General features: G+C 32.0%; 2 protein-coding genes across 5 annotated transcripts; one reads left to right on the top strand and one right to left on the bottom strand.

Annotated features, from left to right (window-relative positions):
• Window positions 1-5,689: 5,689 nt before the first annotated feature.
• On the top strand, window positions 5,690-9,248 carry LOC133781502 (protein-S-isoprenylcysteine O-methyltransferase B-like). 4 transcript variants are annotated; one of them, XM_062220527.1, is made up of 5 exons: window positions 5,690-5,845; window positions 6,419-6,471; window positions 7,896-7,993; window positions 8,278-8,308; window positions 8,402-9,248. In XM_062220527.1, exons 3-5 carry the CDS (start codon window positions 7,961-7,963, stop codon window positions 9,061-9,063), a joined length of 726 nt encoding a protein of 241 aa, XP_062076511.1. In that variant the 5' UTR covers window positions 5,690-5,845; window positions 6,419-6,471; window positions 7,896-7,960; the 3' UTR covers window positions 9,064-9,248. The 4 variants fall into 4 exon arrangements, with proteins under 4 accessions (XP_062076511.1, XP_062076512.1, XP_062076514.1 ...); XM_062220528.1 differs by having other exon boundaries at window positions 7,761-7,993; XM_062220530.1 differs by lacking the exon at window positions 8,278-8,308 and having other exon boundaries at window positions 8,309-9,248.
• Window positions 9,249-13,823: 4,575 nt separating this feature from the next.
• LOC133781501 (protein neprosin-like) lies at window positions 13,824-17,383 on the bottom strand. Its single transcript, XM_062220526.1, has 7 exons — window positions 16,865-17,383; window positions 16,145-16,231; window positions 15,791-16,048; window positions 15,547-15,711; window positions 15,390-15,443; window positions 15,135-15,281; window positions 13,824-14,622 (listed from the first exon to the last, which is right to left on the bottom strand). Exons 1-7 carry the CDS (start codon window positions 17,033-17,035, stop codon window positions 14,245-14,247), a joined length of 1,260 nt encoding a protein of 419 aa, XP_062076510.1. The 5' UTR covers window positions 17,036-17,383; the 3' UTR covers window positions 13,824-14,244.
• Window positions 17,384-18,862: the final 1,479 nt, after the last annotated feature.

Here is an 18,862-nt window from a genome sequence, read left to right as displayed (position 1 = left end):
TTATCATTTCATGGAACTAAAAATTTCTTTGGTTTCTGCCATTAATAAAATAGCAAACAAAAACATGATGTAACATGTATTTTGAACCTCCATTGAAAATATTTCACTAGGAATTAACCTCCAATGAACCCCACAACTATTCAAATCTATATACCAAAATACATATCAACAACAATGCTATCATGTTAATTCTTGTAAATTGTGCATCAAAATGAAAATAAATATATTAATGACTATTTAGAAAAGGTGTTAAAGAATGATATAAATTGTTTAACAAAATTGGTCAAAACCACTTCAATTTACTATTGATTTAAATTAATATAAAAATTGTAGTTATTTTTATAAAGGTTTGCTGGCTAGATGTTTACAATCGAATCAATGTGGTAATCTTTTACCAAACAAGCAAAACATGTTATACTTACAATAGTCAAACATTTTCAAATAACTTTATATATACAAATATATATAAAAGGTTGGTATTTTCCTAATTAAAAAATACTTTAACATGAAGTATTCCTATCGTAAAAATATAGAGTTTAATTTATAAGCATAGACTTAGAATGTAACGACCCAACTTTTCCTAATTAGGCCCACATAAACACAACTATGACTATTCGGGGTCAATTGGACTCTTACGGTCAACTTTGGTAAAAATCGGACGTTAAAAACTAAATAAACTTTTAAAGTAAACTTTAGAAAATTCTACATTGGAGTACTTTTGAAATAAAATAGTATTTAGATGGGATTCCATAGTTTCAAAGTAAAATGTAGTTAAACGTAACTTAAGAAATAGTCTGTGGCCATAGGGCCTTCTTTAAATAAAACTGGTAAACATGAAATTGATAAAATTGTTACTGGACTCAGCGGAAGACTTAAGAGAACCCTGACAACCCTACAAATTAGTTATTTCACAGTATGCATACTTCAGAACAGACTCCCCTCCAGCTTATTGCACTGCTCCTTAAGCTTTGCCCTTACCTACACACACAGAGTAACTGATGAGCTATAACGCTCAGTAAGGAAGCTAGCTACAACTTATAATTCTACTATCCAAAACAAACTTTGCATAACAGCAATGCACAACTGGAAACTGTAAACTGAGCAACATGTCTAGCATATTCACATAAGTCATAGTATTGCGTAACATACTGAAAACATATAACTGAGCCATCGTGTTATCTGTGGGGTCTTAATCCCCGTGTGGCTTCCACGGCCCAGAGAATACTCACCTCCCGTACCAAAGAGGTATACTCCGCTAAAACACGATGACTTTACTGACTTGGCGGCTAACCCCACTGTACGGCTATATGGGATCCACCCTCACAAGGTTTCCCTTGTAACTGAGCCATCGAGTTATCTGTGGGGTCATGATCCCCGTGTGGCCTCCGCGGCCTAGAGAATACTCACCTCCCGTGCCAAAGGGGTACACTCCGCTAAAACCCGATGACCTTACTGACTTGGCGGTTAACCCCACTACACGGCTACATGGGATCTACCCTCACAAGGTTTCCCTTGACAGTCACAAATATTGCACATTTGCATTCATGATAACTTTACTGCAGTAAGCACATTCAAACCCGACAATGGGTACTATTATGCACATCCAGCCATATAATCACACATATATAGCAACTAGAATTTAACTTCGAGCATACAAACATGCAAACTATTCACTAAGATCACAACAAGCTAAGTTACACTTGGTGTATACTTCCTTACCTCTTGTCCTTAGCTTTTGTGAATTATGTCATTGTGAGTATTTCCGATCGCATTTAGACCCTATAATCATATTGGGATAATTATAACTTAGTTTATGATTACTAAGATTTTAAAATGTATATAAGGGAATTTAAAAACAAGAACTGAAATTCCCGACCCTGGCCCAAACCCGAGCCCTTGGGGTAAAATGACCTTAATACCCCTCTCAATATCCCAAACTCAACTTAGAAAATTATTATTTCCAATAATAAATTTATCCTAAACTGTGTCCAAAATTTCAAGTCAAAACTCCAATTATTTCTTAAGATTCCATTTTTTGATGCTTGAGTCCAAATCACGAGCCCCGGGCCCACTTCTTGATCTTGAGACTTAAAATTGGTAATATTGTACTTTTTAAAATATTTTCTAAGTCCTTGAAAATATTTTGTAGGTTCCAAGTCATCAAATCTAAACATTGAAACTAATTCCCGAACCTAGAACTTTTCATGAAGCTTAAATAATAATTCTCGAGCTTAGCTCATAAATTATTAATCTTAGATATTACTTAGATACATTTTCTAAACCCGATCCTCAAATATCAGTTTGTAGACTTTGGGGTACATAATCCCGAGCTTCGCGACAAAATTCTAAAGTTTTGGGACCAATTACCATTTTTGGTCCCTTTGGTTACTAATCAGTAACTATTAGTAACTAGTTGCTAAATGGATGAACATGCATGTGAACACCCCCATTGTCTTCTTCCTTGTACACATTTAGCCATTTCTCTCCCAAGCCATACCCGTCTCCATCTTTCCTCACCTAGGCAGTCACGATTTCACTCATAACCACCATGACCACCATTCGACCACCACAACCACCACCCTTATCACCATCGGCCTCCATCCGTGACCACTCAAAGTGGCACTTCCATGCATAGCCAGCCACCATCTTCAATCTTAAACCACCCCAAACCCTCTCAAATCTTAAGACCACATATATTAAACTATCCCCAAGATCTTAATGAGTGTTTCTAATCCCAAAACACTGATTAAAACCATACATAACAGTCCAAAAAGTCATCACCATCCTAAGAAACAAAAATGAAAAATTGGTAACGTAAAACTACGAAGGAAATCTATGAATATATACCTCTTCTTGTGGCCAGTTCTTGGCGGTTTCTTCTTCTCCTCAACTTAGTACACAACAAAACCATTTGACATGAATTTGGTACTCAGAATCTAAGAGAAAAATCAACGCAAAGGTAAGTTCAGACTTACATTTTTCTTCTGACTATTCTACCGAACTCCCTTCTTTCTCTTGCTTTCTTCTACAATCAAAACAGAGGCTCTAAGGACGTGTCTAAAGTCTGTAACCCAAAGAAAAACTCACCTTGACTTCTCCTTCTTGGACCTGAAGTGGTCGTATTCTACAAGAACACAAAATGTTCTTCCTCTCTAACCTCTCCCAGTTTCTCTCAAGTTTGAAACGACGGCTAAAACCAATGAGGAAGGAAAGTGGTTCCAAATCCCTCCCTAGTAACCTCTAAAAACTGCCTTGAATATTTTTAAAAATCCCACTAATATGTGTGTGCAGCCTCACCCATGCATTTGTTCAGAAAATACATTAAACTATAACTAAAAATAATTGAATAAAAACTATAGTCTAAATACCAAAATGTCTCACTTTAGCTTAAATTTATGTTTATGATTTTATGTCAATCCTTTCAACATAAAATCACCACTTTAATCCCATAAAATTCTTCTTGTGTTAATCATAGACTCTTAGGGAAAAAGTCACAAATTCATAGTCTAAAATGATTCTATTATTTTATGGGGATCCCAACACATAAAATCATATATTAAAATTCTTTGAAAAACTTTATATTTAATTTACACCTAAATCCCAAATTATGGTCTAAAGCGATTAACTCACATTTATTTTAATTAAAATAATATTCACTAATTATTATTCAAACTCTTAATAAAAATTAATTCACCAAATTTGTTTTACGTAAAATAAAATAAAAAAAATTCCGAGTTATTACATAGAATTTGTACAAAATAATTTAAAATATATTTATAGTCATGATATGGTGATTTTGTTATAGTTACAATGGAGAACAATGACACATAAATAAAAATGAGAGAAGCAAAAGTTTTGAAAAAATACAAAAAAAGTTTACGAATTGGTTGATAAGTTTATGATAATGATTAGAGCTGTAAATATGGACTAAGCTTTTTGGCACAGTACGAAATTGACATGAACATGCCATAAGAAAATATGGGTATGTGTCAGGTACTACATGATATTGCGAATTGACCTGACATGACATTACAATATAAAAAATATGTGCTTGACCATGACACGACACATAAGTATAATAAATATTTATTTGTTAAAATACTGACTAACCTGAAAGTACGATAGGTTAAAATACTCGATGATTTGATATTAATATTTATAATAAATATTTATTTGTCAATTATATATAAATTAAAATGATAAAAAAGATAAAAAAAAAAGTCTACAATACTTTTGAGTATATATGATCCTATAATTAAAATAATTATAAAATACAAAATAATTAATTTGTTTTTAGAGTTGTTAGTTAAAAATTTGAAAATTTATTAGTAAGTATTTAAATTCTAATAATTATAATTGTTTATTCGGTTTTCTGTCAACTAAGAATTAGAAAGAATGTGTGAGCTTAAGATTATGAAATAACACATTTTTATGTGGCTTAAGTTATTAATTAACCATAGTTTATGAGTCAATTGTATTGAGGATGAATGACTTGCAAAAATCAAGCTCTCTTGAAGATTTGGCAGCATCTTACCATGTACCAAAATTTAGATCTGTTATAAATGAGTCTCCTGCCCTATTTATAAGCGACTTGGGGGTTTAGAGCTAATCCGCGAGTAACCCTGCAATTTACAAGGGATTTTACAAGGTGCTTTAGTAGACAAGCTTCATGTGCTTGGCCCATGTGCTTTACGTGGAATGTGAGGCACATGGTAGAGGCATTTGTCCTTTTCGAGCAAAAACTCTCGGTGAGCTGGCGTTGCATAGGGAATATGCAAAAATGTATCATATGGTGGGTGCACATTCTTCGAGGAAGATCCCACCTTTTCCTACTGATTTATGTTGTCGGGTGCATAGACGGGAAAACATGTTCTCCAAAGCCGCCACTAATGTCAGAGGCAGATGGGTATGCGCGTCAATGATCCTTAGAGATCTTTGTGATGACACATGGAGGAAATTTCCAACAGAGAGTTAAGTTGGTAGATTCCTAATGGGAGGTAGGTGTGCTACTCGGGGGGTTAACCTTTGAGCTACCCTCTGAGCGGGTTATTTTAATGATTTGGTCTCAGATGATCGCTTGATTCACAAGGTTATCAACTAACAAGTATAGTTGGGAGATGCACGTGCTGGCTAGAATAAGCGCGTGTTCAGTCACTCGGAAAGTGCAAGTAACAATAATTATCTTTAATATAATTATGTGTAAAGTATTGTTGAATAATATATACAAATAAATGTATTTAGCTTAGTAGTTAGCTCATTGATTATTGAAGTGCATGTGGGGGTACAAATCCCCATCTCACCTCTATTTTAATAATAATAAAATGGGTACAAATATAGGCTTAAAAGTGAGTACGAATGAGTAAAGCGATAGCTCGAATTTAGGCACGCCACAGCGCGGGGCACAAAAATATGGGTCGAGCCGACCCATTTATACCCTTATGATAATGATTGATTATCTTCCAATATTTAAAGAAAAAAATATTATAAAAGAAAAAATTGTTATTTTTAAAGAAATCTATGTTAAGAATAAAAAATGGGAAAAATAGAGGCACACATAAAAATATTGATTAATTACTCATTTTTGAAAGAGAATTTTCATTAAATACGAGAGTTTAAAATTTTTATTGAAAAATATTGTATTTTTTCTTATTTTGAAAATTTTGTTAGTTAGAAATTTGGTTTCACTTACAAATACAATTTATTTTACTGAGAATATTCTTACCATATTTTTCAAAAGCAAGTTCTGTGCTTTCTCCTCCTCCTAAGTCCTCATCTTCATCTTCCTCCGCCGCCCGCCGCCTCCGCCGCTCTGCAATCACGATTCGCTGGTTGCTCATCTTCCCTGGTGAGTGTTCATCATCCTCTCGTCACTTATAGATTTCATATACATTGCTGATTTGTTGTTTTATTAAAATTTACTTGTTCTTTGATTTGATCGACTTAAAAGGAAGAAAAAGGAAAACCTAGATAGATAGGTCATGTTTCAGGAGAGTGAAAATGTATGGGATTTTTAATTCAATTCAATAGTTTAAATAGATAGATGGGAAATTAGAGAATATTTATATGGTTGATGATAATGATGATGAGTTAAGAATAGCAAGTTTTGGATTTTATTCATTCTGATCATTGTTTTACAAATTTCTGCCAATTTTTCGAAACTTCACGCACATTTTTCAAAAACACTTACTCAATCGTCAAGTTTGGATTTTTTTTTATTCAAATTCACCCTTTTAGGAAAGGAAACTAGTTTTTCAACCAAAACCAAATCCAATTTAATGAATTTGAAAATAAAAAATATGTTGAATGATTCAGAAACTGTTTTCAAATTTGAACTCACCTGTCTATTGTGTTATGTTGCTTTTATTGTTCTGCCTTCTCTTCTTCTTATTATTATTTGTAAATCTTCTCTTCTTCACAGCTTCATCAATGGTGGCTCTTAGTTGCAGAAGGATTGCAGCACCAAATGAATGAGTAAGAGAAACTTGTCTTTCAATTCCTCACTCTTACTCCTTGTTCGTCCTAACCCTCAGTAAATGGGTAACCTTATATTATTTATTTTTGGGTGCTTGTTTGAGTAACTGCACCATGTACACTAATTCTACTAGATTGTTAAGAGAAAGTGTGTGATTTATTGGGCTTTATTTCAGATAAGGATGTGATCTTTTCTTTACAATGTTAAAAAGTGTGTAGGTTTAAAAGTGTACCAAAAAATAGAAAGTGAGTTTCTAACTGGGAAATGCAAATTTACTTATGGTTGAGTTTTTTATTTTTTCTATTTTGAGTTTATGATTTATTATATATACAGATTTTTATGGGTGTTCTATTGTGATAAGGTGTACCTTAAGTGTGGAAGGTTTTTTTTTTTTTGACATAATTTGTGTGCATACAAAGTGTTTGATATAATTCCTCAATGACTTCTAAAGTTTTATTAATTTAGGAGCTAACTAAAGTGTGGTATAATACTTCCTTTTTTATAATGAGGTATATATGCTCAATTGCCAAGCTTTTCAACCAAAACCAATCAAGAAAATTGTCGATAACTCAAGATCTCCCTCTCCTCTCCTCTCGTTCTTGCCATCATCAGCCATACGGTATTGATAAACTTTGGTTTCACTCTGAATGTTTTATAGACACACACATATATATATATATATATTTATATATTTAAATGTTTGTGCGTGACTGTTAGGAGGCCGGACTTCTGAATTTCTGGGGTTTGTTTTTCTTTCCAGGAGTTTGATTTGGTCTTTAATCTGCATATAATTATATATATATATATGCATTGTTTATTGTTTTTGATGGATTCCTCACCGCCCCTAAGCTTTTTTGTTTATTTTTTTTTATGGGTTTCTCTTTTGCTTAGGTATATTCCAAGAGGAAACTACAAGCATTAGTATTGGGTCTCTTCATGCATTATTGTTTTTAATGTGAACTATCCGTTTTAAGTTGTTTTGTTCTTTCTTGAAGACTCGTCTGTAACAGATGTAGAGTGTGATAAATCTTTTTTTCATATTGATTCATATTACTGTGTTAGAACAAGATCATGCTTAATCTCCACGAGAAGTTTGTAATATCGGTTTGGATTGCTGGAGTGATTCTTTACCTTCTGTTAAGTGGAGTGCATTGTTTTATGAATTTCGAACTAACAAAATGCAAGAACAGAAGCATCAATAGGCCAACATTTGCATGCTCTGTCTGCTGATAATGGTGATGGTGTCCTTCTAAACAATTATTTTGTTTTCTTTTTCTGTCAACGCTAGTGTGATTTGTGATAAGGATACAAGTTATCCCCGTATTTCGCCACACACGTGGGTTCGGTCCTCCAAGGTCTCATGGCTGGATCGATCGGATTTGTTTGGAAACTAACTTCTGATGGCTGCATCTTTACACTTTAGGATATGGCCTCTTAAACAATGCTACTTGGACCATACTTCTGCGGGGGATATGAAGTTTCATCAATATGCAGTTTTTGAGTGGCAAGCAATTTGGGCATGTGAGTAAAATTTTCTTATGAAATGTGTATTCACTTGCATGGATTTTTATTTTCTTTTAACTAGCATATTTCAGAGCCTGAATGAGCATAAGATAAAAGCGTTAATTGCTTTGTCCTTCAAACCGTTATTGGTTAGCTTTTATAATGTATTTGTGTTTGCTTTATTGAATGCTACTCATAGAAAAAGACTCAATCGAAATCATATACGTCTCTCTCTTTCTTTCTTTCAATTTTGCCAATAATGAGCTGTGTTTTACTATTCTCTTTCAATCCTTCTTTTGCAGAAAACTTCATTGCTAATGTCAAGCATTTCAGGTTTGAACCAAACTTGTTAATTGCTGCATCTTACAAAGAGGAAATAATGGTGCTTGCTTTAGATCTTTACTGAGACGAAAACTGAATAAATAGGTTACGTCAAAGCGCTGCTGCCTTTTGGACAATTCGATTCTCTTCTACTCGTATCGTCATCAAAAATGGCACAAGTTTTCACTCCAACAGCTATTACACAGTTGTTTCAGATGTTTTTAGCAGCAGTAGTATTTTTTCATACTTCTGAGTACCTATTAGCAGTTGCCTTTCACGGCAGACCAAATGTTACACTCGGATCTCTTCTCATAAGCAAAGGCTATATTTTCGCGATGCTCTTCTCAATGTTGGAGTATATTGTTGAAATCCTCTTAGTCCCCGGGCTGAAGGAGCATTGGTGGATTTGCTACACAGGGCTCGCCATGGTAGTTATAGGAGAAATCATACGTAAGATGGCGATCATAACGGCTGGTAATGCCTTCACACATCTTATCAGGACTAATCGTGACGAGCGTCACGAACTAGTTACACATGGAGTCTACAGATTTGTTCGTCATCCAGGATACACCGGTTTCCTCATCTGGTCAGTTGGTACACAGATAATGCTTTGTAATCCATTGTCGACAATTGGATTCGCAGTTGTTGTTTGGCGATTCTTTTATAGACGGATTCCATACGAAGAGTATTTCTTGAGAAGGTTCTTTGGTTCGCAGTATGATGATTATGCTCGACGAGTTTGTTCAGGGGTGCCATTTGTAAAGTAATTTTCAATGGGATTTATGCAGAGAGCTCAAAAGTGCTAAATGTCTTATTTTGGTTAGAAATGGTAAACTGAATGAAGTTTATTACATCATAAGTTGGTAGAAATTGGCTCCAAATGCTTCAAAATAAAGTTTCTCCATTGGAGCAAAAATATAGTATCAGTTTGATTTTACCATATTTGTAGACCCAATACCCCATAAAAAATTAAATATTGTGTCCTTTCAATTCAAAAAACTAATTAACTAATTAACTAAATATTTCCTTTTTAGCAAAATAATATATCAAAATCATATTAAAATTATAATTCTTTTTATAAACTTAAATAAAATTATTTTATTTTATGTTATTATAAAATTATAATTGTTTTTGTTTGATTGTTTTTATAAGGGTTACAAAAAATTTACAATATGACCAGTGTGGTAGTCTCCACCAAACCAAGTTTGATTAGTTTTAAGTATAGTATATTATAAAGTTACCTTATATACCTATAAATATATATTTTGGTTTTTTCTTTTTTAAATTACTTTAAATTGTGATAATTTGGATAAATTTTAATTTTCAGATCTGTATTATAGAATAAATTAGCTTCCATGGACTGCTTTTAATAATTTGGGAAACAACTAAAGAAATTGAATAATAAAATGATCAATAAAAAATAAAATTCCTGAAAAAAAGAAGAAATTATGAATAATCTATGTGACTATAAATTTAATGGTTATTTGGGTTGAAAATTATAGAAAAAGTTTATTGAAATATTGACGGCAAAACTTCTTAATTTTACAAATTACATAAAAAAAAATTATTCATGATTTGTTGTTTTGAAATTGTAACAACGAATAATTATGGCACATGATATAAAAAATGAGAGAAAGAAAGTTCTAATATGTACATGAATTTGTTGATAAGTATTGATTTTTCTTCTACTATAAAGGTCACATATTTATTTTATGAATTATAATCCAATTAATAAAACAAGTGGTTTTTTTATTTTTTTTTCATTTTGTATACTCATATTTTATTCAATTTTTTAGATTTTGAATATGTAACCTAAGCTATGTTCTTTAAGCTAATGCATCTCCAATGGTGACAATCTATTTTGTTGCCAAAAATTTTAATATATTATTTTCTCTCATCCACGTAATTGGAAATACTTTTATAAAAAAAAATGGCAACATAGCCACTTTTCGACAACTTTCGTGAGCAACTTTATGACATGGAGACCCATATATTATTCATAGCAACTGCATTGCAGATACTCTAATCACTTTCTCTAATAAGGCAAAAACTAATTAAGTATTATATTTAGGCCAAATCCAACAAGATGTTAGGCCAACTCCAACCATCAAAGTCATTTTGATGTTAAATTAACACCAAAATAATAAAATTTTAGCACTATTATTTTTTTCTATTCCAATCACAACACTAAAATTTATACAAAAAAATATTTTATATTATTATATTAATTTATTTTATAAATAAAATAATATACACATAGATGTATTTATAAAATATTAATATAAAAAAATATGTAAAAAAAATGCCATGTTATGGTGGGACATTGTAGCATTTCGACAAAATGAGGTGATTTTTGGAGTTCGATTGGGTTTGGTATGTTGTTAAAACAACAACAAAATATAGGAATGCAGTCCTATTAGACTTTCTCTTAGGTCATCTCCAACCCATAACACCATATGCGGTGTTGCTCCAATACCAAAACTAAGGAATCTTAGTTTCATACTTTTTTTTCATTCCAACCATAACATCAAAAATTACACCAAACAGTACATTATTTATTATTGTATTATTTTATCTTATATATAAAATAATATACATATATATTTATTATTAAATACTAATATAAAAAACAAAATAGGAAATTTTTTTTTTTGCCGTTGCTACAGTACTCTACTATATTTAGCGGGGTACTGCAGCTTGACAATATAATGGTGGGATAAATGCAGTTGAGTTGAATTTAATTTTATGTCTTTTTAGCATTATATTTATTGTTTTGCAGTCCGGTTAGAACTGCCCTTATATTGCATATATAGTGTGATTTTAACACAAAAAATAATCCAACCGCATAATATATGTTGCACTATTTTTGTGCTGATCTAGAGTGTCGCAACATTATTGTTCTTTTTGAAATTTTATATTAATATCTTTAAATATATATTATTTGTGTTATAATTTTAGTATAACTTTGTGTTATGGATTAATAAAATAATTTAATAATTAAGAAAATATTTTTTTGTATAAATGTTGGTGTTATGATTGGAATGGAAAAAAATTATGATGCTAAAATTTCACTATTTTTGTGTAGAATAAACACCAAAATGCAATTTGTGGTTGGATTTCCCCTTAAGAAAAATATTAGATTTTTTATTTATTTTTTCTTTTGTCAGGTTTTCAGTAAGGATCTCAATTATTTTTAAAAGGTATTTCTTTAGTGTAAATATTTTTTTTTTCTTGCCTTTAAAAAATTGCTCTTTTATTTTCACTCACTTACATAGGGATATGGGATTCTGCCTTAGCATTAAAAAGTAGCCGTTGTGATTTCAAATTCCTAAGCAAAAGTAGGGCCTGCTAAGTTCTAAGTGTTCATAATCTTGGTTGAGTTGTTGAGTTGAGATATTTATTTATTTTTCAGAACACAATAATTATAATATTTTTAGAATTTTCAAATCTTAATTATTAAATACCCCATTTTAGGGAAAATAATGTACTTCAACATAAATTCTTTAAAATCTTTGTCATGTTATCTCAAATCTAAATATAGTTTATTATTATTGTCAACTATATTTCATCTAATAAAAGTCAACAATATGCTCAAATCTTGTGGTACCAAAATATTTTTCAAAGCATTGCTCTTTTTCATCACATTTTGAAAAGGAGAAAAGCCCATTAAATGGTTTACTAAATCTAACAATGGGCCTTCCAATTTCTTTTTTAAAAACATATAAAGGAGCCTTTTTTTTTCCCAAAAAAAAAGGACCTTTTCTTTTTTACTATTTTTTTTTTTAAAACAACTCTTATATATATATATATATAAAAGAGGAGAGGGACCGACTACAACGCATTTTTTTTTTGCAATACTGATGCATCATTTTTCTATTTCGGTACCTGAATAGTTATAATCCAATTTTTGTTTTATATTATATTGTACATAATATCCTACAGATTGTCAAGAAATTCTAAATAAATTATGGTACTGAAACAAAGTCTAATCTGTCTGTAGCACGTGTGCCTATTTTTTTGTGTACGAGTGTAAAATTTGACAGTTTGAACTCTGTTTTCGGCTTCGTAAACTATTCAGAATTTCTTGAAAATTTGCAGGATATTCTAAATACTTACAATGTATACCGTCATATAAAAAAATTGGGATTATATCTATCCAGGTGCCGAAAATAAAAAATGAATATACCAATATTGCAAAAAAAAAAAAGATGCGTTGTAGTTGTTCCCTGTATATATCATATTATTAATAAATAAAAGCATACACCCACACAAACAAATACAATCAAGTTTCAATAGAAAGGTTTGGAAAAAAGTCATAATTGATTGGCACTCTCCATAAAACCACTCTTTATAGTGTTACATGTTAGTTGGCAACAACATATTATTTTCTTTTTCCAATAGTAGTTAGTTGGTTGAAAATGACTTTGGAATTGCATATGCAATTTTTAATTTTTTTTCTTTCTATTTATACAAAGCAAAAGTCTTTCCAAGGAATGGATTTCACTTTAGAAAAACCCTTTTGATTTAGGCTCAAAGGAATCTATCTACTAAAGTTTGGAACTTGTCCCTAACAAACAATTGTAGGTATGAGCCTCTCTAATCTAATGGATCTCAAAAAGGTCATTAAGTGCTTGTATTGTGGGTGAGTGGGAACTTCATCAAAGTGCTTTGTTTCTTTTCAATTTTTATTATATAATTTTTGTTTTTCATATACTTTTTTTGGGGGCAAGTTGAAAAATTAGGGAAAAGGAATGAATGCATTGAGATTGTAAAGCTTTGTCAGCCACTTCCACTCATAAGCATCCATATCTAATCTCATCTACACAACTTTTTGAGCAGCATATTCTCTTTTGAAGGCTTATTTTTTATCAACATTTTATACACAAGTTTTAATTATAGAAATATATTTAATTATATGGAATTTTATTATACACATTTTCTCAAATTTTAATGTTTTCATTGTTTAACAATTAAGGTACTTGTTGGGAATAATAAAAATAACAAAAATTAATCAAATAAAATTTGTTATGTATTAGAATGGTTGTCATTCTACCAAAATAGTATATAATCCATTTCATTATAGTATAATGATACGTGCACAAAAAATATGTACTTAAACATTACACACAGTAACATGACAATTTATCCACCTAATCATTACATATAGTGACATATCAGTTTAGCACACTTACACATCATTGTAGTAATTAATGCTTGAATAACCTAACAAATAAATTGAATAAATCTTTCAACCAAACATGACCTAAATCTTTACCTTTCAATTTTACTTGAGTATACATTGAATATAAATTAACTAACTTTACCCAAAATCAAATCTAAAATTATGAGAAAATAAACTACAAACTCATTTATCTATGTTTTCAAAACTCAAAACTTGATTAAAAAAATTATTAAGAGACAAATATTGAAAAACTAGGGATGTTTATGTTAAAAACCCTAATTATATGACACTTACTAAGCAAATGTATTTTATTTTTTTGGAAAAGAAAACAAAAGAGTAACACACTTTGTTATTGTAAACTTGTTGCCATGGACCCAATTCATTCATTCATTAATTTCATTAATTAACAAAGCCACTCCAAGAGAGGAGTAAACAAACAAATAGAATACAAAGGAGAGACTAGAAAGACAGACTACTATTAAAAAGGCCTGTTTCTTTAAGCTTTTGAGAAACTTGGCCATATCCCTAGTCCCCACCCACTTACATGGAGAATCTTTTAGTAGTAAAAAAAAAAAAAGAGTCAAAACTTCCCACTACAGAAAGGGTCACATGTTGTTACTAATCCCAATCTAAAGAGTAAAATAAGAAGAAAAGGGTATACAAAGAGAGAAGGGCATTGCACTAGGTTGAATGATACATAGGGAAAAGAGGAAGAAGAGAAGAAGAAGATGAAAGGGTAAAATGGGTAATTATTTATTTTTTACTTTCAAGGGCAATTGGGATTTCTACCAGGTCCTCCATAGTAAAAGAAATGACCCCAATCACCATTACTTCCAGTTTGGACATCATAACAGTTGGATTTTTCAGTGAATGTACCAATGCTTTTAGGTGCCTTGAGATTGTTTGATTCATCTACAACTTGAATGTTTCTGAAGTAACTTGCTTTGCCAAAACCTTCCTCAGGGAAATGACCACTTCCCATTTGAGTAGAGGTGTGTTGACCATCTGGCTCTGAGTTCACAACCTCACCTCCCCACTCAATCATGGAAGCACTATCAGCCAAGTATGAGAACAGGAATGATGGCCAGTAACCCAACACATAGCCATTCCCAAATTGCATCCACCAATGCCCTTCTTTTGGATCCTATTATAAAATAAGATAAAGGTAACAATAAGTCAAAAAAAACTACACACATTTGGTTCATTTAAATAATCTGACTTGAGAGGAGAAAAGCTGTAAATCTAGACACTCCTACCTACTATCTTAAAAGGTGGACCCTCTATGTGCCTAGATTAAGGTGAAAAAACAAGATTATTGAGACATGATGTTATTTTCATTGATCAGCAAATCAAGTGATCCAAAAGATTCTCATCATGTGTGAAAAAATCACAATGATGTTTCTGAAGCCTCATCTGGGTTTTGTTCACAAGAGAAAGAAACCCACTTGATGTGGATTTTTGCCAACAATGGTTATCTACTTGTTTTTTATAATCTAGTGAGAAGAAACTCAGAAACTCACTTTGTGGATAGACAATTTTATTGATTCCCACCCACATGCCTCTATTCTTGGCAGTATCAACTTTTTGGACTCTGGTCACCACACTACTATTTTTTTAATGAATATATATATATATACAAAAGGTTTTGGATTTTACCTTCCAAACAAGGATACTGATATCATATTGTGAATTTCTAAAGCCAGACACAGGTGATATACTAGCACCCATTGCTATTTCACTATTTATTTGAATAAAGCCTGAGCACAAGAGATTGTAGCACCCTGTGGCTTGATATGCATCACTCTGAAAAAAAAATTAAGAAAGATGAAAACTTTGTGAGCTCATGGACAAGGGAATGAGAACAAAAAGACTAACAAAAGGGGTTAACAAACAATTATAGAAGAAGCTTACAGTCCAGTAGGTGAAAAGTCTTGTGTTGTTATCACCATATAGATCTGGGCTGACCTGTTGTCATCAAAATGAAAAAATAATAAATAAAAGACTTCTCTTTTTTCTTCAATTTGGTTACTTCAGAAGTAGAAATGGTAGTGAAAATAGTTATTAGTACCTGCCAACCAGCTTCAATGCTGTTAAGATCTTGACCAAAAGAGCCCCCAAGAATCCATAGCTGAGACAAGCTAAACTCATTTGGCTGTTGTATCTTAGGCTCCCAGACATTTATGGTTGCTTTTGCTCCAAAGTACTTGTCTCCTTCTACATAAGCTATAGCATGCTGATCAAACCAGAAAAGATAACATTAGAGAGCACAAAGAGATAAAGACAACAGTATCTTGAAATTTTGTTATTATTACCTGATGACCACTCTCATTGACTAGATCAGGATCTGCAGACCTTGGTTTGGGAATAGATCTGTGCTTCTTCCTTCCATACCTTTTGACTGAACTTGCTCTCAGAACATCATCTTTCTTAGTTCTTCTCACAGGTATGGTATCTTCAGGGCATTTACCATTCACATGCCACAACTGGGTTATTGGGTTTGACTTTTCTTTGGGATTCTCTGAGACCTTGTTGTCTTGGAACAGTCCTTCTGGATGGTAGCTTGGCCTAGTCTGAAAAATCAAGCACACCCCAGATGTAAACAAGTGAAGAAAATAAATGGAAAAGAGGATTGAATAGAGAGAGCTTCATGGTTGAGAAGAATGAACCTGAATCTTGTGGTCTTTGAGAAAAGGATGATCAAAAGCAGGCTGGTGAGAGATATGAACACAGTCTATTATGTCTCCATCTGGGCTCTGCTTACCATGAAAAAGTTAAACAAGTAACATTTTAGATCAGTTTGGTTCAAAAGACAGCCATTAAATTACTTGAGAGAAAATGGGTTATCAAGTACAGTGAAAAATAGGATTTTTCACAAGGGAAAAAAGCTTGACTCAAAAACTAGTAGCATTAAATTTTTACTTGAGAAACTCTCATTAAAGCTTCTGTACTCAACTTCAGTAACTCTCTCCAAAAGGAATTATTGAAGAGAGATGAGGAAGACAGATGATATAGCTCTTATAGCCATTATTGTACAGAGAAAAACATTTGTAATTGGCCATGAAAATGGTGGAAACATAGGATGGAATAAAAGCAAAAGGAGACCCATTTGAGCATACCCCATTTGGGTACTGAGAAAATCCAGCTTAGAGCATTCAAATCTATACAAGATTTTACCAAAAGAAGAAGAACCCACTGCTTACCCAAATGGGGTTATTATTTTTATTCCAACCTCGTTTCCCACCACTTTCCCAGAAACCAAACGGAAGGAGGGGAAAGTAGCATAGAGCATCACGAGAAAGTTAAATGAGTGAAGAAAGTAAAAGTGGAGAAAAGAGAGGTGGGAAGAGATAGAAAGAAAGAGAGAGAGAGAGAAGTAAAGGGGGGACCTCAATGCTTTTCACGGCGGGCTTGTTCAACCGGTCGAGGTGCTTCTGAACCTCAAGCTTTTGTCGAGAAGGATTTAACCGAGCAGCTGAAGAAGAAGAGAGAGAAACCAGACTCCATATACAGAGAACCACCACCATTAAAGCTCTCATTTTTCTACTCAAATCTCCCATCTCTGTAAAACCCACCAAGGAAAAAGACTCTCAAAGCCAAATGATTAGAGAACGAAGAAGAAGAAGAAGAAGCTTTAAGTAGCTCTCTCTCACGCTCTACCACACCACACTTCACACTGTTAAAACCCAAACCCAAGTTCTAATCAGAGCTAAAAAAGACTCACTACTCTCGAGCTCAAACCACATTCACCACCATTACCATCTCTCTACACCTCTCTCTCTCTCTCCCTCCCTCCCAAAGGGCTCAAAGTTATGAACTTTGGTGTGAAGGTGGAATTTTTGGCTCTGTTCCACAACATTCCAATAAAACTGCCTCAATGCCCACACACACCCCACTTTCTCACTCTAAAAAACTTGTCAAAATTTATATATATTTTCTCTCTCTCTCTCTCATTTCACATTAAATCCTGTCCTGTTTTCTCTCTCTACTTTTTCTCTCTCTTTCTTGTCATTTTCCATCTACTTTTGTTAAACACCCACCTCTCTTTCTCTCTCTATGCGATTTTTACGCACGAGGGGCAAAAAAGGAAAAAGAGAAAATAGAAATAAGAGAAAAAACATTTCCAATGTTCCACAACACCTTTTCTTGTCGTTTTCAAAGCATGTCGTTTCTCGATTTTTCCAATTTTACCCTTCCTTATAAATATGCGATTCTCTTCGTTTTACCATTTTACCCCTATTCTTCTGTAAGAATTTCAGATTTGCCCCCTTGCTAATTAATTATTTTTTTTAGTTTTAATTTTTATAAGAAAACTAACTATGAAATGTATGTAGATATATACATTAACACCCTCTCATTTGTTACATAACTTTTTTAATTACTTTAGCATGAGATAATAAAGTTCTTAATTAAAAGAGCACCCAATAATTAATAAACTAATTAGTTTTTTTTTTTTGAGAGGGATAATTACTTTTGTTACTTGGTACAAAATATAATTTTTGTGTTAATTATTGCTCAAGTTTATTATAATTTTCAAGCATATGATTTTCTTCATAATGGTAATGGAAAATATTGTACAATACTTATTTACTAATTAAAAATGGAAAATTCACATAAAATTTAGTAATATTCTAAAATTATTTTCCTAAAGTTGTTAAAATTTAGTAGTTTGGCCTAACCAATCATATTTATTAAAATTGAGACCTACTATTTTAAAAAGAAGTGACACGTCACTATGTGTAATATTTGGGTGCACATATCATTACTCTATATATATATAGATGAAATTTTTATGGTAGAGAGGCTTCAAAAAGAGCTTTATCGATGAGGTTCTTTTGTGTTCTCAACCCGTAAGCAGTTTTCGGCGCGATTTTTTTTATGACTGTGTATATTGTAATTATTTAGAGCATTCTACAAATTTTCAGAAAATTTCGAATAATTTACAGTGTCGAAAACTAATTTAAGAACAGGTTGTTGTACTCGAGACTAATTTTTTTAAACCTGTAGAAAATAGCATATTTGAACCTAATTTTCAGCACTGTAAACTATTCAGAATTTTCTGAAAATTTATAGGATGTTCAATCATAAAAAAAATCACACCAAAAATTATTTACGGGTCAAAAATATAAAAGAACCCTACCAATAGACTCTTTTTGAAGTCCTACCATAGAAACCTCCACATATATATATGTATGACATAAAGGTCATTATTATTGCTATGTATATTTATAGCATTAAAGGGTATGTAAAGTTGTAATGAAATTCTGTATTTATAATGAAAATAAATGTGTATATATAATTGTGTGGTCATGAAAGATTAGCATATACATATATATATATATATCATTGACTATTTGATATCATTACATATGGTCTTGGACTAGTGT

Source organism: Humulus lupulus, chromosome 6 (assembly GCF_963169125.1).
Source record: "Humulus lupulus chromosome 6, drHumLupu1.1, whole genome shotgun sequence".
Taxonomy (NCBI): domain Eukaryota; kingdom Viridiplantae; phylum Streptophyta; class Magnoliopsida; order Rosales; family Cannabaceae; genus Humulus; species Humulus lupulus.
The sequence above is the reverse complement of the archived record's forward strand: the minus strand, read 5'-3'. Positions and strand labels throughout refer to the sequence as shown.

Coding starts and splice junctions, on each gene's coding strand:
- LOC133781501 (XM_062220526.1), bottom strand. CDS start 17,035: ATGGGAGATTTGAGTAGAAAAATGAGAGCTTTAATGGTGGTGGTTCTC. Junction 15,712..15,790: donor TCAATGAGAGTGGTCATCAG/GTAATAATAACA, acceptor TGGTTTGATCAG/CATGCTATAGCTTATGTAGA. Junction 14,623..15,134: donor TCAGTATCCTTGTTTGGAAG/GTAAAATCCAAA, acceptor ATTTTATAATAG/GATCCAAAAGAAGGGCATTG.
- LOC133781502 (XM_062220527.1), top strand. CDS start 7,961: ATGCAGTTTTTGAGTGGCAAGCAATTTGGGCAT. Junction 7,994..8,277: donor GTGGCAAGCAATTTGGGCAT/GTGAGTAAAATT, acceptor CTTCTTTTGCAG/AAAACTTCATTGCTAATGTC. Junction 8,309..8,401: donor GCTAATGTCAAGCATTTCAG/GTTTGAACCAAA, acceptor CTGAATAAATAG/GTTACGTCAAAGCGCTGCTG.